Source organism: Coregonus lavaretus (genome assembly GCF_964263955.1).
Source record: "Coregonus lavaretus genome assembly, chromosome: 8".
Taxonomy (NCBI): domain Eukaryota; kingdom Metazoa; phylum Chordata; class Actinopteri; order Salmoniformes; family Salmonidae; genus Coregonus; species Coregonus lavaretus.
This window is the reverse complement of record NC_139995.1, coordinates 54,336,569-54,361,350: the sequence shown is the minus strand read 5'-3', so window position 1 is coordinate 54,361,350 and position 24,782 is coordinate 54,336,569. Positions and strand designations below refer to the sequence as shown.

The 24,782-nt window shown below is 43.5% G+C and overlaps 1 protein-coding gene across 1 annotated transcript in view; it reads left to right on the top strand.

Moving 5' to 3' along the window:
- LOC311133813 (vesicle-associated membrane protein-associated protein B-like) overlaps window positions 1-24,442 on the top strand; it is a 33,207-nt gene extending 8,765 nt beyond the window's left edge. Inside the window, exons 2-6 of the mRNA XM_084167391.1 lie at window positions 3,553-3,705; window positions 16,608-16,711; window positions 19,324-19,404; window positions 21,814-21,996; window positions 23,257-24,442. Of these exons, the coding sequence (XP_084023517.1) occupies window positions 3,553-3,705; window positions 16,608-16,711; window positions 19,324-19,404; window positions 21,814-21,996; window positions 23,257-23,415 (680 nt within the window). The 3' untranslated portion in view covers window positions 23,416-24,442. The remainder of the gene's footprint in view (window positions 1-3,552; window positions 3,706-16,607; window positions 16,712-19,323; window positions 19,405-21,813; window positions 21,997-23,256) is intronic.
- The last annotated feature ends 340 nt before the right edge of the window (window positions 24,443-24,782 follow it).

The following is a 24,782-nucleotide window of genomic DNA, read 5'->3' as shown; positions in this document are numbered from 1 at the left end:
CAGCTAGTTTTCAGTTTTCCCCTGACCATTCTGTTTTTTTGACCATTTTAATTGAAAACAATCACTGTAAGGTACTTAATTGTTACCCAGAAATGATTTGATATTAAGATAGCAATGGACCTTTTAATAAAAAATAGAAAACCTTAAATATTTTATTTAGAAAAAATTTAAACTCACAACATATTCTTTTCATGTTCATATATGTTGTAGCGTAGTCCCTATTTGACATAATGTGAGGAGTATCCCGAGTGGCGCAGTGGTCTAAGGCACTGCATCGCAGTGCTAGCTGTGCCTCTAGAGATCCTGGTTCGAATCCAGGCTCTGTTGTAGCCGGCCGCGACCGGGAGACCCATGGGGCGGCGCACAATTGGTCCAGGGTAGGGGAGGGAATGGCCGGCAGGGGATGTAGCTCAGTTGGTAGAGCATGGCGTTTGCAACGCCAGGGTTGTGGGTTCGATAAAATAATGTATGCGCTAACTGTAAGTCGCTCTGGATAAGAGCGTCTGCTAAATGACTAAAATGTAAATGTAAATGTTTGTGTTGTGCCCGCCATCGGTTGAGACACAGCACACCCTTGAATACAGGGTGGGTGTCATGTTTTCGGTGATGAATGTACGTATGTGAATAAAATGTTAATGTTTACTCTCAAATGGTACCACAAAGATGGTTGTAGGTCCACACATCAGAGAATATTAACTGAAGTGGGAATATCCATTGTTATAAATTAAACTGTCAATCCTCCATAGGACACCTATTGAAATAATAGAAATATACAGTGGGGGGAAAAAAGTATTTAGTCAGCCACCAATTGTGCAAGTTCTCCCACTTAAAAAGATGAGAGAGGCCTGTAATTTTCATCATAGGTACACGTCAACTATGGCAGACAAAATGAGGAAAAAAATTCCAGAAAATCACATTGTAGGATTTTTAATGAATTTATTTGCAAATTATGGTGGAAAATAAGTATTTGGTCAATAACAAAAGTTTCTCAATACTTTGTTATATACCCTTTGTTGGCAATGACACAGGTCAAACGTTTTCTGTAAGTCTTCACAAGGTTTTCACACACTGTTGCTGGTATTTTGGCCCATTCCTCCATGCAGATCTCCTCTAGAGCAGTGATGTTTTGGGGCTGTCGCTGGGCAACACGGACTTTCAACTCCCTCCAAAGATTTTCTATGGGGTTGAGATCTGGAGACTGGCTAGGCCACTCCAGGACCTTGAAATGCTTCTTACGAAGCCACTCCTTCGTTGCCCGGGCGGTGTGTTTGGGATCATTGTCATGCTGAAAGACCCAGCCACGTTTCATCTTCAATGCCCTTGCTGATGGAAGGAGGTTTTCACTCAAAATCTCACGATACATGGCCCCATTCATTCTTTCCTTTACACGGATCAGTCGTCCTGGTCCCTTTGCAGAAAAACAGCCCCAAAGCATGATGTTTCCACCCCATGCTTCACAGTAGGTATGGTGTTCTTTGGATGCAACTCAGCATTCTTTGTCATCCAAACACGACGAGTTGAGTTTTTACCAAAAAGTTATATTTTGGTTTCATCTGACCATATGACATTCTCCCAATCCTCTTCTGGATCATCCAAATGCACTCTAGCAAACTTCAGACGGGCCTGGACATGTACTGGCTTAAGCAGGGGGACACGTCTGGCACTGCAGGATTTGAGTCCCTGACGGCGTAGTGTGTTACTGATGGTAGGCTTTGTTACTTTGGTCCCAGCTCTCTGCAGGTCATTCACTAGGTCCCCCCGTGTGGTTCTGGGATTTTTGCTCACCGTTCTTGTGATCATTTTGACCCCACGGGGTGAGATCTTGCGTGGAGCCCCAGATCGAGGGAGATTATCAGTGGTCTTGTATGTCTTCCATTTCCTAATAATTGCTCCCACAGTTGATTTCTTCAAACCAAGCTGCTTACCTATTGCAGATTCAGTCTTCCCAGCCTGGTGCAGGTCTACAATTTTGTTTCTGGTGTCCTTTGACAGCTCTTTGGTCTTGGCCATAGTGGAGTTTGGAGTGTGACTGTTTGAGGTTGTGGACAGGTGTCTTTTATACTGATAACAAGTTCAAACAGGTGCCATTAATACAGGTAACGAGTGGAGGACAGAGGAGCCTCTTAAAGAAGAAGTTACAGGTCTGTGAGAGCCAGAAATCTTGCTTGTTTGTAGGTGACCAAATACTTATTTTCCACCATAATTTTCAAATAAATTCATTAAAAATCCTACAATGTGATTTTCTGGATTTTTATTTCTCAATTTGTCTGTCATAGTTGACGTGTACCTATGATGAAAATTACAGGCCTCTCTCATCTTTTTAAGTGGGAGAACTTGCACAATTGGTGGCTGACTAAATACTTTTTTTCCCCACTGTACATAATAGAATAGATATTACCATTAAATTTGACATTCGACGGTGGATGGACCGGCGGCCATGTTTCTGGTAGTAATTCTAAGTTAAAGTTTCAATTCAATGTATATTTCAATGGTTTACCAGCTAAATTGCAGTGGTCTGAAGGGATAGGTCCATTCTATGAATTATATATGATTGAAATGACACCCACCCTGTGTTCAAGAGTATGCTGTCTCAACCGATGACAGGCATAACACAAACACCTCAGGTGATTTGAAAGAGTCTAAGCTACAACATTTGTGAAAATTAGAAAAGTCTGAGTTTACGCGTTTTTAGATAATTGACATTAAAGGTAAAAATAAAAATGACTACATTTTTTATTAAACTTATTTTCAAGAAATCATAGAATAGTTTGACAACCCTGTTTGTATGCTTTAAAATGATATCAAACTCAACCGTTTATCTTTTTCAGTGATGAAGACATGGTATCATGGTGGGGTGGGGTATGCAAAATGGGTCAACTTTGAGCACCTCTATCTCCTCAATGTTTTGGCATTCATGTCCAAAAAGTCCCTTTCTGACCACTTCTACCATGGGCAAACATGTATGGAAGGTTTCGTTCAAATCAAAAGGGGGTGCAGTCATAAAGTGATTGAAATCATATGGCATGACCCTAGAGTGAGGTTAGTAGAGGTAACTATTATGATTCAGGCTATGACAAAGGTCTGGGGTTCCATTTTGGTGTTGGCATCTGGCCTAATGTTTCAACGTCCATACACCTCAACGTCCATACACCTCAACGTCCATACACCTCAATGTCCATACACCTGTTGATGAAGCCCCAGATAATAATTTGATGGTGACAATTAGCTAAGGGATTGGGCAGGAGAAATGTAACCACTAAGCTCATGAGGCATTAATATGTTATTTTCTTCAAGAATCAATGGAGAAATCTCTGTCAGTGTATAGGCCCACCTCTGTAAAGTATGTTGTCTGTTGTCTGTTTTCTGTAAAGCCTGTTGTCTGTAAAGTCTGTTGTCTGTAAAGACTCTTGTCTGTAAAGCCTGTTCTCTGTAAAGCCTGTTGTCAATCTAAATCCCAGTATATATTTAGGTTTGAGATATATATATATATAAGATGGAGGCTCCTGCTTCTCTAACCCTTTTCCTTTTTGGGACCTTGTTCTCCCTGCACAGGTCCCTTCTCGGATGTGGTCAACACCACCCTAAAGCTCGCCAACCCTACAGACAGGAATGTGTGCTTCAAAGTTAAGACGACGGCCCCGCGCCGTTACTGCGTCCGGCCAAACAGCGGCGTCCTCGACGCCGGCACCTCAATCAACGTCTCAGGTAGGCCTACGTATTGTATTGTGGATCTCGTCAGGGAGTAGGGTCACAAAATTCCAGAAACTTTCCCAATGTTCGCAGGTTTTTCTGAAATCCTTGTTGGAGGAATTGTGTAACCCTAACAGAGGCCAGGGAAGTGTGGATTGCAGTCTCTCCTTGTCCGTAAACTGTTTTAAATGTAAGGAAACAAATATGCACCTTAGAGACGGCTGCTAGCCGGCTACCACCCTGTACTCTACCTTGCACCTTGCACTGTGTACATGGTCTCTAACTGCTGCCCCATGTACACAGTCAATGAACACTGGTCAGTTTAATAATGTTTAAAGTGCATTTGGAAAGTATCATACCCCTTCCCTTTTTCCACATTTTGTTACATTACAACCTTATTCTAAAATTGATTAAATAAAACATTTTCCTCATGGATTTACACACCATACCCCATAATGACAAAGCAAAAACAGATTTTTTTGCAAATGTATTAAAAATAGAAAACAGATACCTTATTTACAGAAGTATTCAGACCCTTTGCTATGAGACTCGAAATTGAGCTCAGGTGCATCCTGTTTCCATTGATCATCCTTTAGATGTTTCTACAATTTGATTGGAGTCCACCTGTCTATATAAGGTCCCACAGTTGATAGTGCATGTCAGAGCAAAAACCAAGCCATGAGGTCGAAGGAATTGTCCGTAGAGCTCTGAGACAGGATTGTGATGAGGCACAGATCTAGGGAAGGGTACCAAAACATTTCTGCAGCATTGAAGGTCCCCAAGAACACAGTGGCCTCCATCATTCTTAAATGGAAGAAGTTCGGAACCACCAAGACTGTTCCTAAAGCTGGCCGCCCGGCCAAACTGAGCAATCAGGGGAGAAGCGTCGTCCGGGTTTGGCCGGTGTAGGCAGTCATTGTAAATAAGAATTTGTTCTTAACTGACTTGCCTAGTTAAATAAAGGTAAAATAAAAAAAATAAAGGGCCTTGGTCAGGGAGGTGACCAAAAACCTGATGGTTCCTCTGTGGAGATGGAAGAACCTTCCAGAAGGACAACCACCTCTGCAGCACTCCACCAATCAGGCCTTTATGGTAGAGTGGCCAGACGGAAGACACTCCTCAGTAAAAGGCACATGAAAGCCCACTTGGAGTTTGCCAAAAGGCACCTAAAGGACTCTCAGACCATGAGAAACAAGATTCTCTGGTCTGATGAAACCAAGATTGAACTCTTTGGCATGGATGCCAAGCGTCACGTTTGGAGGAAACTTGGCACCATCCCTACGGTGAAGCATGGTGGTGGCAGCATCATGCAGTGGGGATGTTTTTCAGCGGCAGGGACTGGGAGACTAGTCAGGATCGAGGGAAAGATGAACGGAGCAAAGTACAGAGAGATCCTTGATGAAAACCTGTTCCAGAGCACTCAGACTGGGGCAAAGGTTCACCTTCCAACAGGAGAATGACCCTAAGCACACAGCCAAGACAATACAGGAGTGGCTTCAGGACAAGTCTCTGAATGTCCTTGAGTGGCCCAGCCAGAGCCCGGACTTGAACCTGATGGAACATCTCTGGAGAGTCCTGAAAATAGCTGTGCACGACGCTCCCCATCCAACCTGACAGAGCTTGAGAGGATCTGCAGAGAAGAATGGGAGAAACTCCCCAAATACAGCTGTGCCAAGCTTGTAGCGTCATACCCAAGAAGACTCAAGGCTGTAATCGCTGCCAAAGGTGCTTCAACAAAGTACTGAGTAAAGGGTCTGAATACTTATGTAAATGTGATATGTCATATTATTTGTTTTTTATACATTTTCAAAATATTCAAAAAATCTGTTTTTGCTTTGTCATTATGGGGTATTGTGTGTAGATTGATGAGGGGGAAAAACTATTTAATCCATTTTAGAATAAAGCTGTAATGTAACAAAATGTGGAAAATTTGAATACTTTCCGAATGTACTGTACATACTGTTTTATCCACTTCATATGTATATACTGTATTCTAGTCACGCATCATCCTATATAACTACTGCTGTACACTCCTTTTTATATTAATATACTGTCTATAATGTCTATACACACCATCGTATACACTGAACACAAATATAAACGCAACATGTAAAGTGTTGGTCCCATGTTTCATGAGCTAAAATAAATGATCCCACAAATGTTCCATATGCACAAAAAGCTTATTTCTCTCAAATTCTGTGCACAAATTTGATTACATCCCTGTTAGTGAGCAGTTCTCCTTTACCAAGATAATCCATCCACCTGACAGGTGTGGCATATCAAGAAGCTGATTAAACAGCATGATCATTACACAGGTGCACCTTTTGCTGGGGACAATAAAGGCCACTCTAAAATGTGCAGTTTTGTCACACAACACAATGCCACAGATGTCTCAAGTTTTGAGGAAGTGTGCAATTGGCATGATGACTACAGGAATGTCCACCAGAGCTGTTGCCAGAGAATTGAATGTTCATTTCTCTACCATAAGCCGCCTCCAATGTCATTTTAGAGAATTTGGCAGTACGTCCAACCAGCCTCACAACCGCAGACCATGTGTGGCGGTGGGGTTATAGTATGGGCAGGCATAAGCTACAAACAACGAACACAATTGCATTTTATCGATGGCAATTTGAATGCACAAAGATTCCTTGCCGAGATCCTGAGGCCCATTGTCGTGCAATTCATCCGCCGCGATCCCCTCATGTTTCAGCATGATAATGCACGGCCCCATGTCGCAAGGATCTGTACACAATTCCTGGAAACCATAGCCTGCATACTCACCAGAAATGTCACCCATTGAGCATGTTTGAGATGCTTTGGATCGACGTGTACGACAGCGAGTTCCGGTTCTCGCGAATATCCAGAAACTTTGCACAGCCATTTAAGAGGAGTGGGACAACATTCCACAGGCCATACTCAACAGCCTGATCACCTCTATGCGAAGGAGATGTGTCGCACTGCATGAGGCAAATGGTGGTCACACCAGCTACTGACTGGTTTTCTGATCCACGCTCCTATCTTTTTTTTTTTTAAAGGTATCTGTGACCAACAGATGCATATCTGTATTCCCAGTCATGTGAAATCCATAGATAAGGGCCTAATGAATTTATATGAACTGTAACTCAGTAAAATCTTAGAAATTGTTGCATGTTGCGTTTTTAGATTTTTGTTCAGTATACATATATATTTATATTCCGTACTCTGATATTTCTGAACTCATTGCAGGTTTTTAAAATCACTATTTTTGTACTTTTACTCCTACCCTGTGATATCACTGAGAAGCATTTTTTAAGGACCTTTATTTTTATCCACAGATTAATAAAACGCACTGTTTTCACATATGTAGGCACTGGTTTGTTGCTGGAGATTATAAATATGAGGTTGAAACCCATACTGTAGACCAGGGTTCCACAGCTGGCGGCCCGCAAGCCGAATTTGGTCCGTGGGTGGTTTTATTTGACCCCCCAAGATTTCTGAGCAAAAGTTTTTCACATAAAACACTGTAAAATAACCAGGAAATCACCTCCAAGTGATTTTAATTTTAGAAGTATGCCCACGCATAATAGAGAAGATACATGCGATCATATACAAATGTAAGCAAGGTTTGAAATTATTATGTTTTAGTCAAATGTTATATGTTTGGGATTCTTGTGGACAAATTGCAGTCTACAAATTATTTGTAATTATGTTCCTGCCCCCTGACCATCCGCTCAAAAAAAGAATCTAGTTGATGATACCTGCTGTAGACTTTGTCATTGTGCTAACACTAATTAGCAATTGCGCTAATGATCTTTAGGAACTACCTTCATACTGGACACAGAGACATAAAAATAGTATCCATGAGTTCATCTGACTCTATGGAAGTATATAAAGGGCCTCATTGGCAAAATCCCTTTAAGAAAATTAAACCCTGTTAAAAACGGGAGTAATCGGTGAACAGCGATATTGATGAGAAAGACGCACCTGTTTCGGTAGCGCGAGTCACGGCTCAAATGGTACTTGTTTCGGTCGCGCGAGTCACGGCTCAAATGGTGCTTGTTTCGGTAGTGCGAGTAACGGCTCAAATGGTGCTTGTTTCGGTCGCGCGAGTCACGGCTCAAATGGTGCTTGTTTCGGTCGCGCGAGTCACGGCTCAAATGGTGCATGTTTCGGTAGCGCGAGTCACGGCTCAAATGGTGCTTGTTTCGGTAGCGCGAGTCACGGCTCAAATGGTACTTGTTTCGGTCGCGCAAGTCACGGCTCAAATGGTGCATGTTTCGGTAGCGCGAGTCACGGCTCAAATGGTGCTTGTTTCGGTAGCGCGAGTCACGGCTCGAATGGTGCTTGCGCTCCTTTATTTAGCAAATTACCTCGCAACTCAAGTAGGCTTAAGTGTTTTTCAGTTTAGACAGAGAAGATAGGCCTAAACATTTGATGTAGTTGTCCAGTGTGCTACTGGCTCTAGTGTGTTAGCTAGCCAGTGTGCTTACAGTTTAATACATTTGCCATGAGAAAAAGGCTTGTGGAAAAAGCAACCTCTCATCATTTAAAGGGATAGTTTGGCAAAAATAAAATAGTTTTTCTCTTGACTACTATTAGACTACTGTAGAAGGTTAGCTACTGTAGAAGGTCAGGAGTATATAAATAATAGTGACAAATGGACAATGTTTCTTAACGTTTAAACAGACATTTTTTTATTGGGTAAAGAAAAATCCATGTGAATGGACAATGCAGCGGCGCAGCTCCCAGCAACCGTTTGGGTCTCACGGTGCATCCCTTTCAGATGGTTAAGCATTGCATCTGTACTACCATTACTGTACCTCAATTCCACCTCGCAAAGTTCGCATTTCCTTCCCATTTAACTTCTCAAAGTATTGCCGGAGCTAGTGTATAAATATACTACCAGTCAAAAGTTTGGACACACCTTCTCATTCAAGGGTTTTTCTTTATTTTTAAATTATTTTACATTGTAGAATAATAGTGAAGACATCATAACTATGAAATAACATATGGAATCATGTAGTAACCAAAGAAAGTGTTAAACAAATCAAAATATATTTTATATTTGAGATTCTTCAAACAGCCACCCTTTGCCTTGATGATAGCTTTGCACACTCTTGGCATTCTCTCAACCAGCTTCATGAGGTAGTCACCTGGAATGCATTTCAATGAACAGGTGTGCCTTCTTAAAAGTTAATTTGTGGAATTTATTTCCTTCTTAATGCATTTGAGCCAATCAGTTGTGTTATGACAAGGTAGGGGTGGTATACAGAAGATAGGCCTATTTGGTAAAAGACTAAGTCCATACTATGGCAAGAACAGCTCAAATAAGCAAAGAGAAACGACAGTCCATCATTACTTTAAGACATGAAGGTCAGTCAATACGGGAAAATCTCAAGAACTTTGAACGTTTCTTCAAGTGCAGTCGCAAAAACCATCAAGCGCTATGATGAAACTGGCTCTCATGAGGACCGCCACAGGAATGGAAGACCCAGAGTTACCTCTGCTACAGAGGATAAGTTTATTAGAGTTATCAGCCTCATATTGCTGCCCAAATAAATGCTTCACAGAGTTCAAGTCACAGACACATCTCAACATCAACTGTTCAGAGGGGACTGTGTGAATCAGGCCTTCATGGTTGAATTGCTGCAAAGAAACCACTACTAAATGACACCAATAAGAAGAAGAGACCTGCTTCGGCCAAGTAACACAAGCAATGGACATTAGACTGGTGGAAATGTGTCCTTTGGTCTGGAGTCCGAATTTGAGATTTTTGGTTCCAACCGCCGTGTCTTTGTGAGACGCGGTGTGGGTGAACGGATTATCTCTGCATGTGTATTTCCCACCGTAAAGCATGGAGAAGGAGGTGTTATGGTGTGGGGGTGCTTTGCTGGTGACACTGTCTGTGATTTATTTAGAATTCAAGGCACACTTAACCAGCATGGCTACCACAGCATTCTTCAGTGATACGCCTTCCCATCTGGTTTGGGCTTAGTGGGGCTATCATTTGTTTTTTAACAGGACAATGACCCAACACACCTCCAGGTTGTGTAAGGGCTATTTTACCAAGAAGGAGAGTGATGGAGTGCTGCATCAGATGACTTGGCCTCCACAATCCCCCGACCTCCACCCAATTGAGATGGTTTGGGATTAGTCGGACTGCAGAGTGAAGGAAAAGCAGCCAACAAGTGCTCAGCATATATGGGAACTCCTTTAAGACCGTTGGAAAAGCATTCCAGGTAAAGCTGGTTGAGAGAATGCCAAGAGTCTGCAAAGCTGTCATCAAGGCAAAGGGTGGTTATTTGAAGAATCTCAAATCTCAAATATATTTTGATTTGTTTCACACTTTTTTGCGTACTACATGATTCCATATGTGTTATTTCATAGTTTTGATGTCTTCACTATTATTCTACAATGTAGAAAATAGTAAAAATAAAGAAAAACCTGTGAATGAGTAGGTGTGTCCAAACTTTTGACTGGTCCTGTACATCATTGACGTTTTCTGACCATACTGTGTGCCATTTTCTTTAGCAAAAAGGCTTCTTGATTTCATTCCCATCAGTTTAGAATCACAAGAAGAGAAACCACATGCACCTGCTTACCTTTTTATTTCCAATATAATTGATTCCTCGACTCCTTGCACATCGACTCTCGGTGTCGACTCCCATTTCTGAGTGTCAAGATTCGACTCCTAAGATTCAGTATTTTTGGAACGGAGGAGACTGATTAGTTGCCGTACTTCCGAGAACATGAACACTTGCATCTTTCATAGCGAGCTAGCGAGGGACAGAGAGAGAGGGGAGGGACACAGTGTAGGCAGGTCAGCCACCAGGCAGACAGACTGAACCGTGCACTTGGCCTATCTATCAGTATAGGCAGGTTGGCCACCAGGCAGACAGTCAGAACCGAGCACTAGGTCTATCTATCAGTATAGGCAGGTCAGCCACCAGGCAGACAGACTGAACTGTGCACTAGGTCTATCTATCAGTATAGGCAGGTCAGCCACCAGGCAGACAGACTAAACTGTGCACTAGGTCTATCTATCAGTATAGGCAGGTCAGCCACCAGGCAGACAGACTAAACTGTGCACTAGGTCTATCTATCAGTATAGGCAGGTCAGCCACCCGGCAGACAGACAGAACCGTGTGCTAGGCTTATCTATCAGTATAGGCAGGTCAGCCACCAGGCAGACAGACAGAACCGTGTGCTAGGCTTATCTATCAGTATAGGCAGGTCAGCCACCCGGCAGACAGACAGAACCGTGTGCTAGGCTTATCTATCAGTATAGGCAGGTCAGCCACCAGGCAGACAGACTAAACCGTGCACTAGGTCTATCTATCAGTATAGGCAGGTTGGCCACCAGGCAGACAGACTGAACCGAGCACTAGGTCTATCTATCAGTATAGGCAGGTCTGCCACCAGAACTGTGCACTAGGCCTACTATCAGTATAGGCAGGTCAGCCACCAGGCAGACAAACAGAACCGAGCACTAGGTCTATCTATCAGTATAGGCAGGTCAGCCATCAGGCAGACAGACAGAACCGAGCACTAGGTCAATCTATCAGTATAGGCAGGTCTGCCACCAGAACCGAGCACTAGGTCTATCTATCAGTATAGGCAGGTCAGCCACCAGAACCATGCACTAGGTCTATCTATCAGTATAGGCAGGTCAGCCACCAGAACCATGCACTAGGTCTATCTATCAGTATAGGCAGGTCTGCCACCAGAACCGAGCACTAGGTCTATCTATCAGTATAGGCAGGTCTGCCACCAGAACCGAGCACTAGGTCTATCTATCAGTATAGGCAGGTCTGCCACCAGAACCGAGCACTAGGTCTATCTATCAGTATAGGCAGGTCAGCCACCAGAACCGAGCACTAGGTCTGTCTATCAGTATAGGCAGGTCTGCCACCAGAACCGAGCACTAGGTCTATCTATCAGTATAGGCAGGTCAGCCACCAGAACCGAGCACTAGGTCTATCTATCGGCAATCAAAGCTGTATCTTGCAATGGAATGCTGAATCGCAATTTCTTGGCTTGCAATGTTTCTCAACTTCAGTAAAGCAGGGCATATCATCAATAAATAGGCTAGGACATTCTACAGGCAACATACTGGAGACTGAACACACACTGGCATCATTAGTGAAGAGAAAGAGCAGGTGAGGCCAAAGTAGCCTAACATTCGCCTCTTCCTCTCTAGGTTTAATTCAAATGACCCAACTTTCCCCAGGCCTTTATAGCCTATCATCTAGTTAGGCTATAACACGGAAAATAATAGGTTTTGTGATAACTGTACTGTGATTAAAATGTTGTACAAAAAAAAGGTTTTCGGTTAAGGATTTTTCTTAAAGCTGCAATATGTAACTTTTTGGGCGACCGGACCAAATTAACATAGAAATGTAAGTTATAGATCTGTCATTCTCATTGAAAGCAAGTCTAAGAAGCGGTAGATCTGTTCTATGTGCGTTATTTCTATGCTTCCCGTGCTTAAGTTTTGTTTCTGTGTAATTTATTTTCAGTTTTGTACAGCAGCTTCAAACCGCTGTAAATACTATATTTTTGGTTATGGAAAATATATTTCACAGCGGTTTAGATGGTACAATGATTCTCTACACAATGACTGCTTGTTTTGTCACAACAAACTGAAATAATTTTTGCAACCTGGAAATGGCAGAGTGATTTCTGCATATTGCACCTTTAACGTTAAGGATCCCAATTTTGTTTAAAGGTTCACACCCCTCCACATAATTGTTTAATTCACCAGACAACATGTCTGATTCACCCAAAAGGTAATTTCATGCCCCTGTTGGAGTGTTTTACATCATTACTTTGTTTCATACTTGTAACTTTAACCCTTTTCAACAGAAGTCTGTCTAAGTAATGGAACTTCCTTACTGAATTAGCATGCAAGTTATGTAGAAAAGGGGTTAGAATGTTGTCATAAGTGTGCTGATGTGTTCAAACAATGTTAAAATGAAAGGTACTTGCCATTTTAACCATTGTGCATGTAACAGACCATTTTATTTTTTGGGCAAGTAAAACATTAACTGTACTTACCCGATGGGCAAGTGCCTTTGAGAGCTTAATGTCAACGCCTGCGGTAGTATACAGTCTCTTCACCACATCAAGCCCACTAATAAACAGCTAGACAGTTTGAGAGCATAGAAATGTCTGAAAAATGATGGATAGAGGAGTGCTTTTTGGCAGATTGTGACAGCGAGGCAATATAACCAATTTTACCTCGGTGAAGACCAAAATTGTGACATCCCTGCACTACTTAGAGTCAAATCATTGTAGCAATAATGTGTACAGGATGTATTTATGTAAAGTAGTATTTTGTGAAATCAGTTGAGAAGTCCAGGCAGTTCTGCAGAATAGTATACAGACAGTAGGCTTTCTGTTGGCTAGAGGTAGGGTTCTCTCTCTGCCCCCCTAAGACCAACAGCTGTGTTCTCACCCCGGGACAGGACCTGGCTAGAGTTTCCTGGCTCCACTAACGCGGCTATTTGCTACCACCGACTCCATTTTCACTGGCTGGATTCAGTGTCAGGCCTCGCTCAGAGTCACCAAGGGAATTTGTAGTGGGCGACAAAGCCCCGGGATCAGCCAGCCACAGTCCTCCTCCGACATAGGTTTTTCCCTCTAATTGTAAACAGAGCAGCACAAAAGGAAATGTGGGAATTCACTTTGCCTAGACCGAAAGGGAATACTTTGCCAAAGGATATCTAAAATCCCTGAAGTGTCATTTGCAGGCTTAGTTGGAGACACACACGGTGCTTCTGAAGCTTAGGTTAACCCCCGCAAAACGCTATATGTTAAACGCACACCACAGAAGTGCTCAACTTGATTGGTATTGTGCTATTGTTCTATGGAAAAATATTAGTGATGGGGGAATCAATACAGTTACATATTGCGACATGTTTTCAGCACTTTTATTTCCATGACTGATCAAAGCTTTTCTGTTTTCTCGTGGCTCTCTCTTGTCCCTCTGCAGCAGACATATAGTGAGCAATATGTTTGGAATATCAAATCGCAATACAGTCGCAGTATCGAATCGCAATACATATAGAATCGTGAGAATTGCAATACATATCGTATCGGCACCTAAGTATCGTGATAATATTGTATCGTGAGGTCCCTGGCAAGTCCCAGCCCTAGAAACTATGTAGCATGGAGCTCTCGAAATCAGAGAGAGGGGCCTTGTGTCAACAAATGTATCTACTCTGGGTGGAAGTCAAAGGTCTTAATTGTCTCAAGAAATACTTTTAAGCCCTCGACATTTCAACATTCTACAGTAAAAGCTTAGGCAATTCCTTTCCTTATGGCTGGCCAACGTTTTGCTGACTTTTTCCTCATGACACATTTGTTGTTCCATATTATTGTTGTGAGAGATCCAATAATGACGGCATCAGCTAAATAGTATCCTGATCAAGGCGTAGATCAGTATCAAGGGTGATAACGTTGCTTAATGAATAATCTCACTCCATTACTCGAAAGAAGAAATATCCACAACTCTGTAACGGTCCCCAGCGGTTTATTGAGATGCTCAGTTTATTGAGATGCTCAGTTTATTGAGATGCTCAGTTTATTGAGATGCTCAGTTTATTGAGATGCTCAGTTTATTGAGATGCTCAGTTTAATGAGATGCTCAGTTTATTGAGATGCTCAGTTTATTGAGATGCTCATTTTATTGAGATGCTCAGTTTATTGAGACGGTGTGTCTCAAGAAACCACTAAGAAACATTACAGAGTTTTTGATATTTCTTCTTCTTGAACTGCATATTAATTATTGCTATACAGTACAAATTTAAATTCAATCAATTTCCTAACTCTTGAAACCTCACAATCCTTAGTTAAGCTAACAAGATAATTTCTGCACAATGCTTATTCCACTTAGGGGACCCCTTTTGGCTTAAGAGCACTTTCAGAGACAAAATTTCTATATAGACTAATCTCTGCTGGAATGCTGGAAGTAGCCTATAGGCCTACGGTACGATCCTATCACTATAGCTATCAGAGTGCTTGGGGCCCTTGTTCTCACAGCCGCAGCTTGTGGTATTTAGTAGTAGACATGGCCTCCCTCTGTCTTTCCATTGTGAATAGATCCACTAGCAGACTTTGAGGTTGATATGGATAATAATGCTATAGTTTAGTCCCCAGGGACCCAATTATTTAAGCACTCCCAAATTCCTTTCCCTCTTCTAATGGCTCCATGTAATCAACAACCAGTCAGGAAAAACAAGCAAATTAGTGTCTGTTTTACTACGTTGACTACAATTAACTTCTCTGAATATTAGGAATGTTATCCCCCCCCCCCCCCCGTATGAAGATATTCATAATATATCACAGGATTAAAAGGAGCTCTGTCAGGATCGGTTTAGTTATGTCATTCAAAGCGTGTGAGTTTTTTAAAAATATTTTTTGACAAAGTTGGGACTTATTTTAGGTTATTTAATGCACCTCAAAGAACGTACATGCTTTCCTTCCTTCTATTCTCAAATGTTGTCCCTTTGGACCAACGGTGGATGGCTTCGCAAATTGGGGCTGACTGCAACAGGATGTCAATCTGTTTCAGCCGTCTGTTTTTGCTTTGCAATATTGAACTTGCTTGATTGCCGTAATGGCGCACAAGAACACTTGTGAAGTTTTTTTGTACTCCGGGGAGAATTGGCATGTGCCGTCCTAGTGGCCACATCTGAGCACTGGCTTTGAAATGAAGAGGTCATCTGTTTTGAATGAAAGTTAGCCATAGCTCCCCCCGAAATCACTCCCACAGTCAGCATTGATGTTAAACGCGCAGACCTTTTGAGTCCGAACGCGCACCTCTTAAAATAGTAATGAACAGGGCAAAAAGATGACCCATCAATAACAATTTTATTCCCTGCCAGACCAGTTGAGACGCCGACATAAGAAAGCGATCATTGTAAATCATTGGAACAGCTTGAAAATGCCTTTTGGTCATTGGAATGACATCACATAACACTTTCTTTTTTTCATTTTTTTTTTTTTCACTTGATTGGATGATGTGACGAGACGATGGGTAAAACAATATTCTGACGGCTGTTTTTTATTAGGGCAATTTGTAACGTTAAAATGAAAAACATTGAAGCTATTAGACAAATTGCCCTCGGTGGGGAGTTCTGTAGATCCGTCAATGTTTTGCAGTCATGGTAACATGAATATGGGTGCGTCCCAAATGGAACCCTATTCCCTATACAGTGCACTACTTTTGACCAGGGTCCTTTTTATGCACTATAAAAGGAATTGGGTACCACATTGTTTATCGTTTGAATACTTGTTAAATATCCTTCTAATCCGAGTACTTCAACTGAAACACAGAATGTTCTGACAAAAGCACGCATTTTAAGGAAGTTGAAGGTAGTTTCGCGAGTGATTGCTAACTAGCAGTCGTTGCGCTAACGCTAGAGGAGTAATTTCGCTAACGCTAGTTCCTTCAAACTGCACGCAGAGACATCTAATTGGCAAAACCTCACACTATCCCTTTAACATGAATTGACTTTGAACATTAACACTTTCAACAGTCTTCTTCTTCTTTTCACCCACCAATCAAGTTGCTGCCTTGATTCTGAAAAATAAGAATTGATTTTATGAGTCAACAAAAATAGCTGCAATCTTAACTATAGGTTATTGAAAGCAAGAGACAACCAAGTTACAGACAACCTTGCTATGGTCTGGAAAGGGATCCTACGTATGCACTACTCCGCTATAGAGGCGCTCTGCTGTCCGAAAGCTCATAGACCTAGGTCGTATTCATTAGGGCAAACCAAAACATTTTGAAATGCAAAACGAAAATCAGGATTTCTTAATGGACAGGTCCAGGCAGTCCCCTCCTCTTTCAGGTTTCTTCAGTTTGGTGCCTAAGGAACACAATTCTGTATATACATTTATGTTTCTTTCTGCTGTGCCCTGTATTCCAGTGATGCTGCAGCCTTTCGACTACGACCCCAACGAGAAAAGCAAACACAAGTTCATGGTGCAGTCCATGCTGGCTCCCCCCGAAATGACGGACATGGAGGGAGTGGTGAGTGTGTCCCGTCACCGTCCTCTCTCTCTCTCACACACACACACACACACACACACACACTGACACATATACGCATACTATAGAAGAAATTGCACCAATATGAAAATCTGGGCCGTTAATTATAGCAGAGATATTTTTACCTGAGCACATCTGCTGATATGACTAATATATCGTGCACACCTGACAATTATCTGCCAATACCAAGATGACTGATATATCGTGCATACCTGACAATTATCTGCCAATACCAAGATGACTGATATCCCCACGTCTCAAGTTGACCACCATCATTCCTGTTCCCAAGAACTCTAAGGCTTCATGCCACCATGACTACCACCCTGCAGCACTCACATCTTTAATCAAAGTGCTTTGAAAGGTGCACATCACCTCCATCATCCCAGACACCCTAGACCCACTCCAATTTGCATACCGCCCCAACAGATCTACAGACGATACAATCTACAGACGATGCAATCTCAATTCCACTCCACACTGCCCTCTCCCGCCTGGACAAGAGGAATACCTATGTGAGAATGCTGTTCCTCGACTGCAGCTCAGCGTTCAACACCATTGTGCCTTCCAAGCTCGTCACCAAGCTCGGGACCCTGGGACTGAACACCTCCCTCTGCAACTGGATCCTGGACTTCCTGACATGCTGGCCCCAGGTGGTGAGGGTAGGCAACAACACATCCGTCAAGCTGACCCTCAACACGGTGGGCCCCCAGGGGTGTGTGCTTAGCCCCCTCCTGTATTCCCTGTTTACCCACGACTGTGTGGCCACGCACAACTCCCAACTCCATCATGAAGTCTGCTGACCACACAACGGTGGTAGACCTGATCACCAACAACGATGAGACAGCCTACAGGCAGGAGGTCAGAGACCTGGCAGCGTGGTGCCATGACAACAACCTCTCCCTCAACGTCAGCAAGACAAAGGCACAGACGTCAATTCAATGTCTATTCCACGTTGGTTCAACGTATTTTCATTGAAATGACGTGGTAAAAACGTTGATTCAACCAGTGTGTGCCCAGTGGGGAGATGATTGTAGACTTCAGGAAACAGAAGTTGGTGCACACCCCATCCACATCAACTGGAGAGAGCTTCAAGTTCCTCTGTGTCTACATCACTGATGACTTATCATGGTCCTCTCACACCAGTACAGTCGTTAAGAAGGCACAGCAGTGCCTTTCTCCCTCAGGAGGCTGAAATGATTTGGCATGACCCATCAGATCCTTAGGAACTTTTACAGCTGCACCATCGAGAACATCCTGACTGGTTGTATCACTGTCTGTTATGGCAACTGCACCGCCCTCGACCGGAAGTCCCTAATAGAGGGTGGTGCGGTACGGCCCAGCGCATCACTGGGGGTGAGCTCCCAGCCATCCAGGACATACATGCGGGCGGTATATGAGAAAGGTACGAAAAATGTCCAAATACTCCAGCCACCCCAGACATGGACTGTTCTCCATGCTCCCATCCGGCAGGTGGTACTGGTACATCAAGGCTCAGACAAACAGACACCAAAACAGACTCCTAAACAGCTTCTATCCCCTGGCCATAAGAGTGTTAAATGGCTAACAACTACTACTCCCTCTCCCACAGACTTACCCACAGACTCTCCCACAGACTCTCCCACAGACTCTCCCACATACTATCCACACTGACTCAATGCCCATCCACAGGTCTCTACCCACTCAGACACACAACCTACACTGCTGCTAAAATGATTATTGATTAGATGTATTACTCTATTACTCTGCTGTCCATTGATTACTGACTGCCGTTACCATTAGTATTTATCTATTTATCCTGCTACTGGTCACTAGTACTCCTGTTTACATGTATATATTACCATTAGTATATTACCATAAGTATTTATATATTCCTGCTGCTAGTCACTTTTCAGCCCTGTTTACATGTATATCCTACTACCAGTCACTTTTTACCATTTCAGTTCCAGTCAATTCAGGAAATAAACCAAATTACAAATTGGAGTTTGAATTTCAGTGTACTTCCTGAATTGACTGGAATCTCAATGGAATTGACCCCGACCCTGCTCGTGAGCCACTCTCACTGTCGTGCAGCATGCGAGGATCTGGTAACACTTCACAACTAAATATTTGCCAGCTAGATATCTTATAACTATTAAGTTAACTGTCTAAATTGCAGTTGTGCATTTGGTTTGCTAACTTAGTAGCTAGTTATCTAAGTGGTAAGCTTCTTGCAAAATCAAGCTTTTCTTGGTAACAGCGTGCAGCAAACTGCGTGCAGCAAACTGAATAGCATTTTTCTGTTACTTGTTTAACTTTGAGCTGGGATGTCTGTCCCATATAAAATGTTTGCATGTGCTCATTAGCATTTAGCTAACAATCCCCAGTGTAATTGTTCATGTATTTGTTAGCATTGCTAACCTTCGGATTACAGAGGGGGAGGGGGGGAGGGGGGACAATGGGAAACAAATCTCACTACCGGTAAACCAATTCTTGGCTGTGGTCTTTCTCTCTCTTCTCTCTTCTCTCTCTCTCTCTCTCTCTCTCTCTCCTCTCTCCTCTCTCCTCTCTCCTCTCTCATCTCTCATCTCTCATCTCTCCTCTCTCTCTCTCTGCAGTGGAAGGAGGCAAAGCCAGAGGAGCTGATGGACTCCAAGCTGAGGTGTGTCTTTGAGCTGCCGGCGGGGAATGAGAAAACGGTGTGTTGATTAGTCTCTCTCTTGCAATGTTTATACAGTGGTGTCCGAAATGATTGACAGCCTTGATAAAGATTAGCAAAAATTAGTGTAAAATAAATAATTCATTTATATTGTACCCTCAAATAAATGGGGAATTTAATAATATTTTATACTAATACAATCTCTCAGAGAAAGAGAGAAAAATATTACTTTTTATTATATAAAGATATTATTTTCTCTCAAAAAGGTAGGGGTCAAAATTATTGACACCCCTGTTTTCAATACCTTTCAATACCTCAACCTTTGCGAGGATAACAGCACTGAGCCTTTCTCTAAAATGTTTTATGAGTTGGAGAACACATTGGGAGGGATCTTAGACCATTCCCCTTCCGGATCCTTGATATCCTCCGTCTGTGCTTAAGGACTGCCCTCTCTAATTCATAACCACAGGGGGGGGTTTTGTGACAAACGTTTTATTTAGTTTTCAGAAGGGGGGTTATAGGTACAGGTATAAAATTCGAAGTCATAAGCATTCAGATATATTCATAATTCAGCCACAAAAACGAAACACTCAGAGAAATGCATACAAAGATAACCCCGACCCATTCCCCCCCTCAGTCCCCATCCATCCGCCTGCATCCTCACTCCCCGACCCGAAGAAAGCATCCCATCCCACCCAGTAACCAAGGTTGCTTGTCAGTCCCCCTCCCACCCATCCATCTCCTGAGTCTCCCCTTACATTCCCCCCAATCCCCCCGCCCTCCCACCACAACGTCCAGAGATAACTTATAATAGTAACTGTATCCACTAGTTAAATGGGAGAGAGTTAGGTGGTTGCCATCTTAGAACCAACATTTTGCCAGCAGTAATTTTGAAATGAATTTTGTAACTTTGTCCCAGAATCATTTAACTGCAGGGCACTCCCACATCATATGAAGGAATATGCCTACCTGATTTAGGGGACATAGTGAACAGTCGGGAGTTGGGGCTAATTTCATTGTAAAACGTTTCCTTGGTGTTAAATACAGTCTGTGAACAAACTGAAAATGTATAAGTTGATGGTTCGGATTACGGGATGCCAAGGTCATATTTTTCCATGGTCTGTTCCAGTTAAAGGATTATTCAGATTCAATTAGATCTGTGTACCATACTTTCCTTCTAGCTATGTCAGAGAGAATAAGATCTTTCCAAAAGTTGTTTATATATTATAGAGATCAGTCTTTTTGGGAGCCCAGATAATTTATAAAAAAATCTCATCATTGGATGGTTCAGTAGTTGGGTTTCCCAAGGGACTGTGCCACTAGAGATCCTGGTTCGAATCCAGGCTCTGTCGCAGCCGGCCGCGACCGGGAGACTCAGGGGCGGCGCACAATTGGCCCAGCGTCGTCCAGGGTAGGGGAGGGAATGGCCGGCAGGGATGTAGCTCAGTTGATAGAGCATGGCGTTAGCCCCAGCCATAGCCCCAGCCATAGCCCCAGCCATAGCCCCAACCATAGCCCCAACCATAGCCCCAGCCCCAGCCATAGCCCCAACCCCAGCCATAGCCCCAACCATAGCCCCAACCATAGCCCCAGCCATAGCCCCAGCCCCAGCCATAGCCCCAGCCATAGCCCCAGCCATAGCCCCAGCCATAGCCCCAGCCCCAGCCATAGCCCCAACCATAGCCCCAGCCATAGCCCCAACCATAACCATAGTTCCCTGAGCCACGCTCTCACTTTTCACACCAAGTTTATTATTGTTGTGATTACTCTGCAAACCACACACAGCTGGTAGAAGATCACTTCCCCCTGGGATGAGCAGAAAATATGAGCCCCATAAACAAAGCCACGGGGAAAATGGGCCGTTGTTGTTTTTGTGAATTATGAACAGCGAGATACATGCCTGGGGGCAGCAGCATCGTCGTGCCACATTGTTTGGAATGAAAATGAAAAGCAGCTTTTGCATCTCTTTTTGGAAGCTTTGGGGTGAGTGTGTGTGTGTGTGTGTGTGTGTGTGTGTGTGTGTGTGTGTGTGTGTGTGTGTGTGTGTGTGTGTGTGTGTGTGTGTGTGTGTGTGTGTGTGTGTGTGTGTGTGTGTGTGTGTGTGTGTGTGTGTGTGTGTGTGTGTGTGTGTGTGTGTGTGTGTGTGTGTGTGTGTGTGTGTGTGTGTGTGTGTGTGTGTGTGTGTGTGTGTGTGTGTGTGTGTGCGCGTGAGAGAGAGAGAGAGCGCTCTCATGTACATGTGTACTCGCCTGCCTCTCTCTCTCTCTCTCTTTGTGTACGACATGACTGTAATCACTACCAGCCAGGCTTGCAGCAGAAAAAGTTACCAACATTCACTTTCTCCATATTGATTCCCTATTTTGACATTACATTTGAGGTATATTTCTGCATATGTACCAAGATGTTGAAATAAACCTAAACCCTCCCTCTTCCCACCCTTCACCCACAGCACCAGGACCTGGATGCCAACAAGATGACGTCGTCCAACCTGCTCAAGTCAGAGTCCTCCACACTGTCCATGAAATCCATGAGCTCCACCCTGGATGACGGCGAGGTAAAGAAGATCATGGAGGAGTGTAAGAGGCTGCAGATGGAGGCACAGCGGCTACGGGAAGAGAACAAACAGATCAGGGTAAGAACCAAGGAGCACTTTAAGGGGACATCTGGGATTCAATCAATGACTTATACACTGAGTGTACAAAACATTAAGAACACCTGCTCTTTACATGGCATAGTCTGACCAGGTGAATCCAGGTGAAAGCTATGAACCCTTATTCATGTCACTTGTTAAATCCACTTCAATCAGTGTAGATGAAGGGGAGGAGACAGGTTAAAGAAGGATTTTTAAGCCTTGAGACAACTGAGACATGGATTGAGTATGTGTGGTCCACCACCCTAAGGACATCCAGCCAACTTGACACAACTGTGGGAAACATTGGAGTCAACATGGGCCAGCATCCCTTTGGAATGCTTTCGACACCTTGTAGGGTCCATGCACTGACGATTTGAGGCTGTTCTGAGGGCAAAAGGGGGTGCAACTCAATATTAGGAAGGTGTTCCTAATCTTTTGTACACTCAGTGTATATCATTCATTTTAAAGGACTCAATCAATGGCTATATCTCATTAATTTAAAAGTAAAACAAATGGAAGTAGCAGCCCCAGATGGCCCCTTTTAAAGGGGAAAGGCAATGAGTCAGACTCAGGAGCAGCACAGCCCGTCACCTCCCCTTTAAGTAATGCCAGAGGTGGAATGGCTCTTGGCCGCTCCAGTCCGGGGGTCCAGATTGCACTAACAGAGCCCCCCACCCACTGTTGGGAAGTTAAGTGTGTTAAAAGATGGTGCCTGGCGGAGTCTCAAGGGGATTCGGTGGAGATTTAGACATCCCCTTTGAATGAATGAGTGAATGAATGACATTACCTATCTTTGACTGAGGGTTGTGGATAATACTGATGGTCATTTCCCCCCCTCTTTCTCTCTATTTCAATTTTTATTCGCTTTATTTCTCCATATCTATCCCTCTCTCCCCCCTCTATCTCAATATCTCTCTCTCTCGCTTGCTCTCTCTCTCTTGCTCTCTCTATTTCTCCATATCTATCCCTCTCCCCCCTCTATCCCTCTATCTCTCTCTCTCGCTTGCTCTCTCTCTCTCTCTCTCTCTCTCTCTCTCGCTCACTCTATTTCTCCATATCTATCCCTCTCCCCCCTCTATCCCTCTCTCTCTCACTTTCTCTCTCCCCCCTCTCTCTCTCTCTTTCTCTTTCTGTTTCTCCATATCTATCTGTCTCCACCCTCTCTCTCTCTCTCCCCCCTCTATCCCTCTCTCTCTCTTTCTTCCTATCTCATCTTTCTCCTTCTCTCCCTCTCTTTCTGTTTCTCCCCCCCCCCTCCAGGAAGATGATGGCCTGCGGATGAGGAAGAGCAATGTGTTGTCCTCCTCCCAGCACTCCTCCCAGTCCATGGTGAAGGAGGAGGGTCTTAGCCTGCGCACGGTGGCACTCATCGTGCTCTTCTTCGTGGTCGGAGTCATCATCGGCAAGTTGGTCTTGTAAGAGCGAGCGGCTAGCGAGAGACGGCCAACCGCATGCTTTCGGGGGATTGAAACAAACGGATTTTGGAAATCTTTTTTTTTAATTATTCTTTTTTTTTAATTATTCCATATCAGTGGGGGTAGTTTTGAAATCGTTAATTTATGTACAAATAAAAAAAGAAGATCCAAATAAAAATGTTATGAACAAACCAACGAGAGAGAAAAAAAAAAACTTGTTACAAGATCTCTTTAATCATAACATAATCATTCTGGCCTACACCACAGGTACAATATGACCAGTAAGAAGGCGTAAAATGCAGATCATTGATAGTCATTTGAAGCTAAGGATTTTCTAAACACTGGGGGGTGCGATTGAGTCAGTTTGCGTTGTGTGAATGTCGTTTTCAAGGATTGTTGTTTCTTTTCACAAGAGGCCAGAGGCCGTGGGCATACTCTGTGTAAAGAATCCACTGTAACCCTACAGTAATGTAATGCCAGGAGGGGAGCACTCTTTTTGGCTCACCTCCTTTAGAACATGATTGACAGAGAGGCTTCAGAGAGTAGACGAGGTTATGCACAGGGCTACTGTCAACCAAACTGACTCCTCCAATCAGAGGCTTTGTATAGACCGGCTCCTCTGTGATTGGGGAACATCCTTAATCGACACAACAACCCGCCCCTCTCCCCCTGCACCCCCATTCTCTGTTTTTTCCAAGCTAGAACATTTCCCCCCTCACCTTTTGATCACGAATATACGAGTTGGCAGTATATTCTTGATTGCATGCATCCACAAAAGAGCATTGAATTTTTTGGGACATTTTTTCATTTAATTGAATTGCTTTCATCATTGTGATGTTTCTTTTCAGCCGTAGGTTTGCACAACTCTATCTTCAGATTTTTTTCCTTCTTTATTTAATTTAAATTGTTTTGTGATTTTGAAGGGATTTTTGTTTTAGGGAGTGAGGCATTATTAAAAAATTAATGCAGCTAAATGAACTCTGGATGGGTTGGGAATGAGTCACTGAATAAACTACTTACTGGATGTTTGACCTGTGACTGCTATTGGCAAGTTATTCTGCAAGGAAGGTAGGACGAGAGGGAGGGTGGGAGGAAGGAAAGAGGGGAGGGAGGGAGGGTGGGAGGAAGGGAGGGTGGGAGGAAGGAAAGAGGGGAGGGAGGGAGGAAAGGAAAGGAGGGGAGGGAGGGAGGGAGGAGGGAGGGAGGAAAGGAAAGGAGGAAAGGGAGGGAGGGAGGGAGGGAGGAAGGAAGGAAAGGGAGGGAGGGAGGGAGGGAGGGAGGGAGGAAGGAAGGAAGGAAGGAAGGAAGGAAGGAAGGAAGGAAGGAAGGAAGGAAGGAAGGAAGGAAGGAAGGAAGGAAGGAAGGAATTAA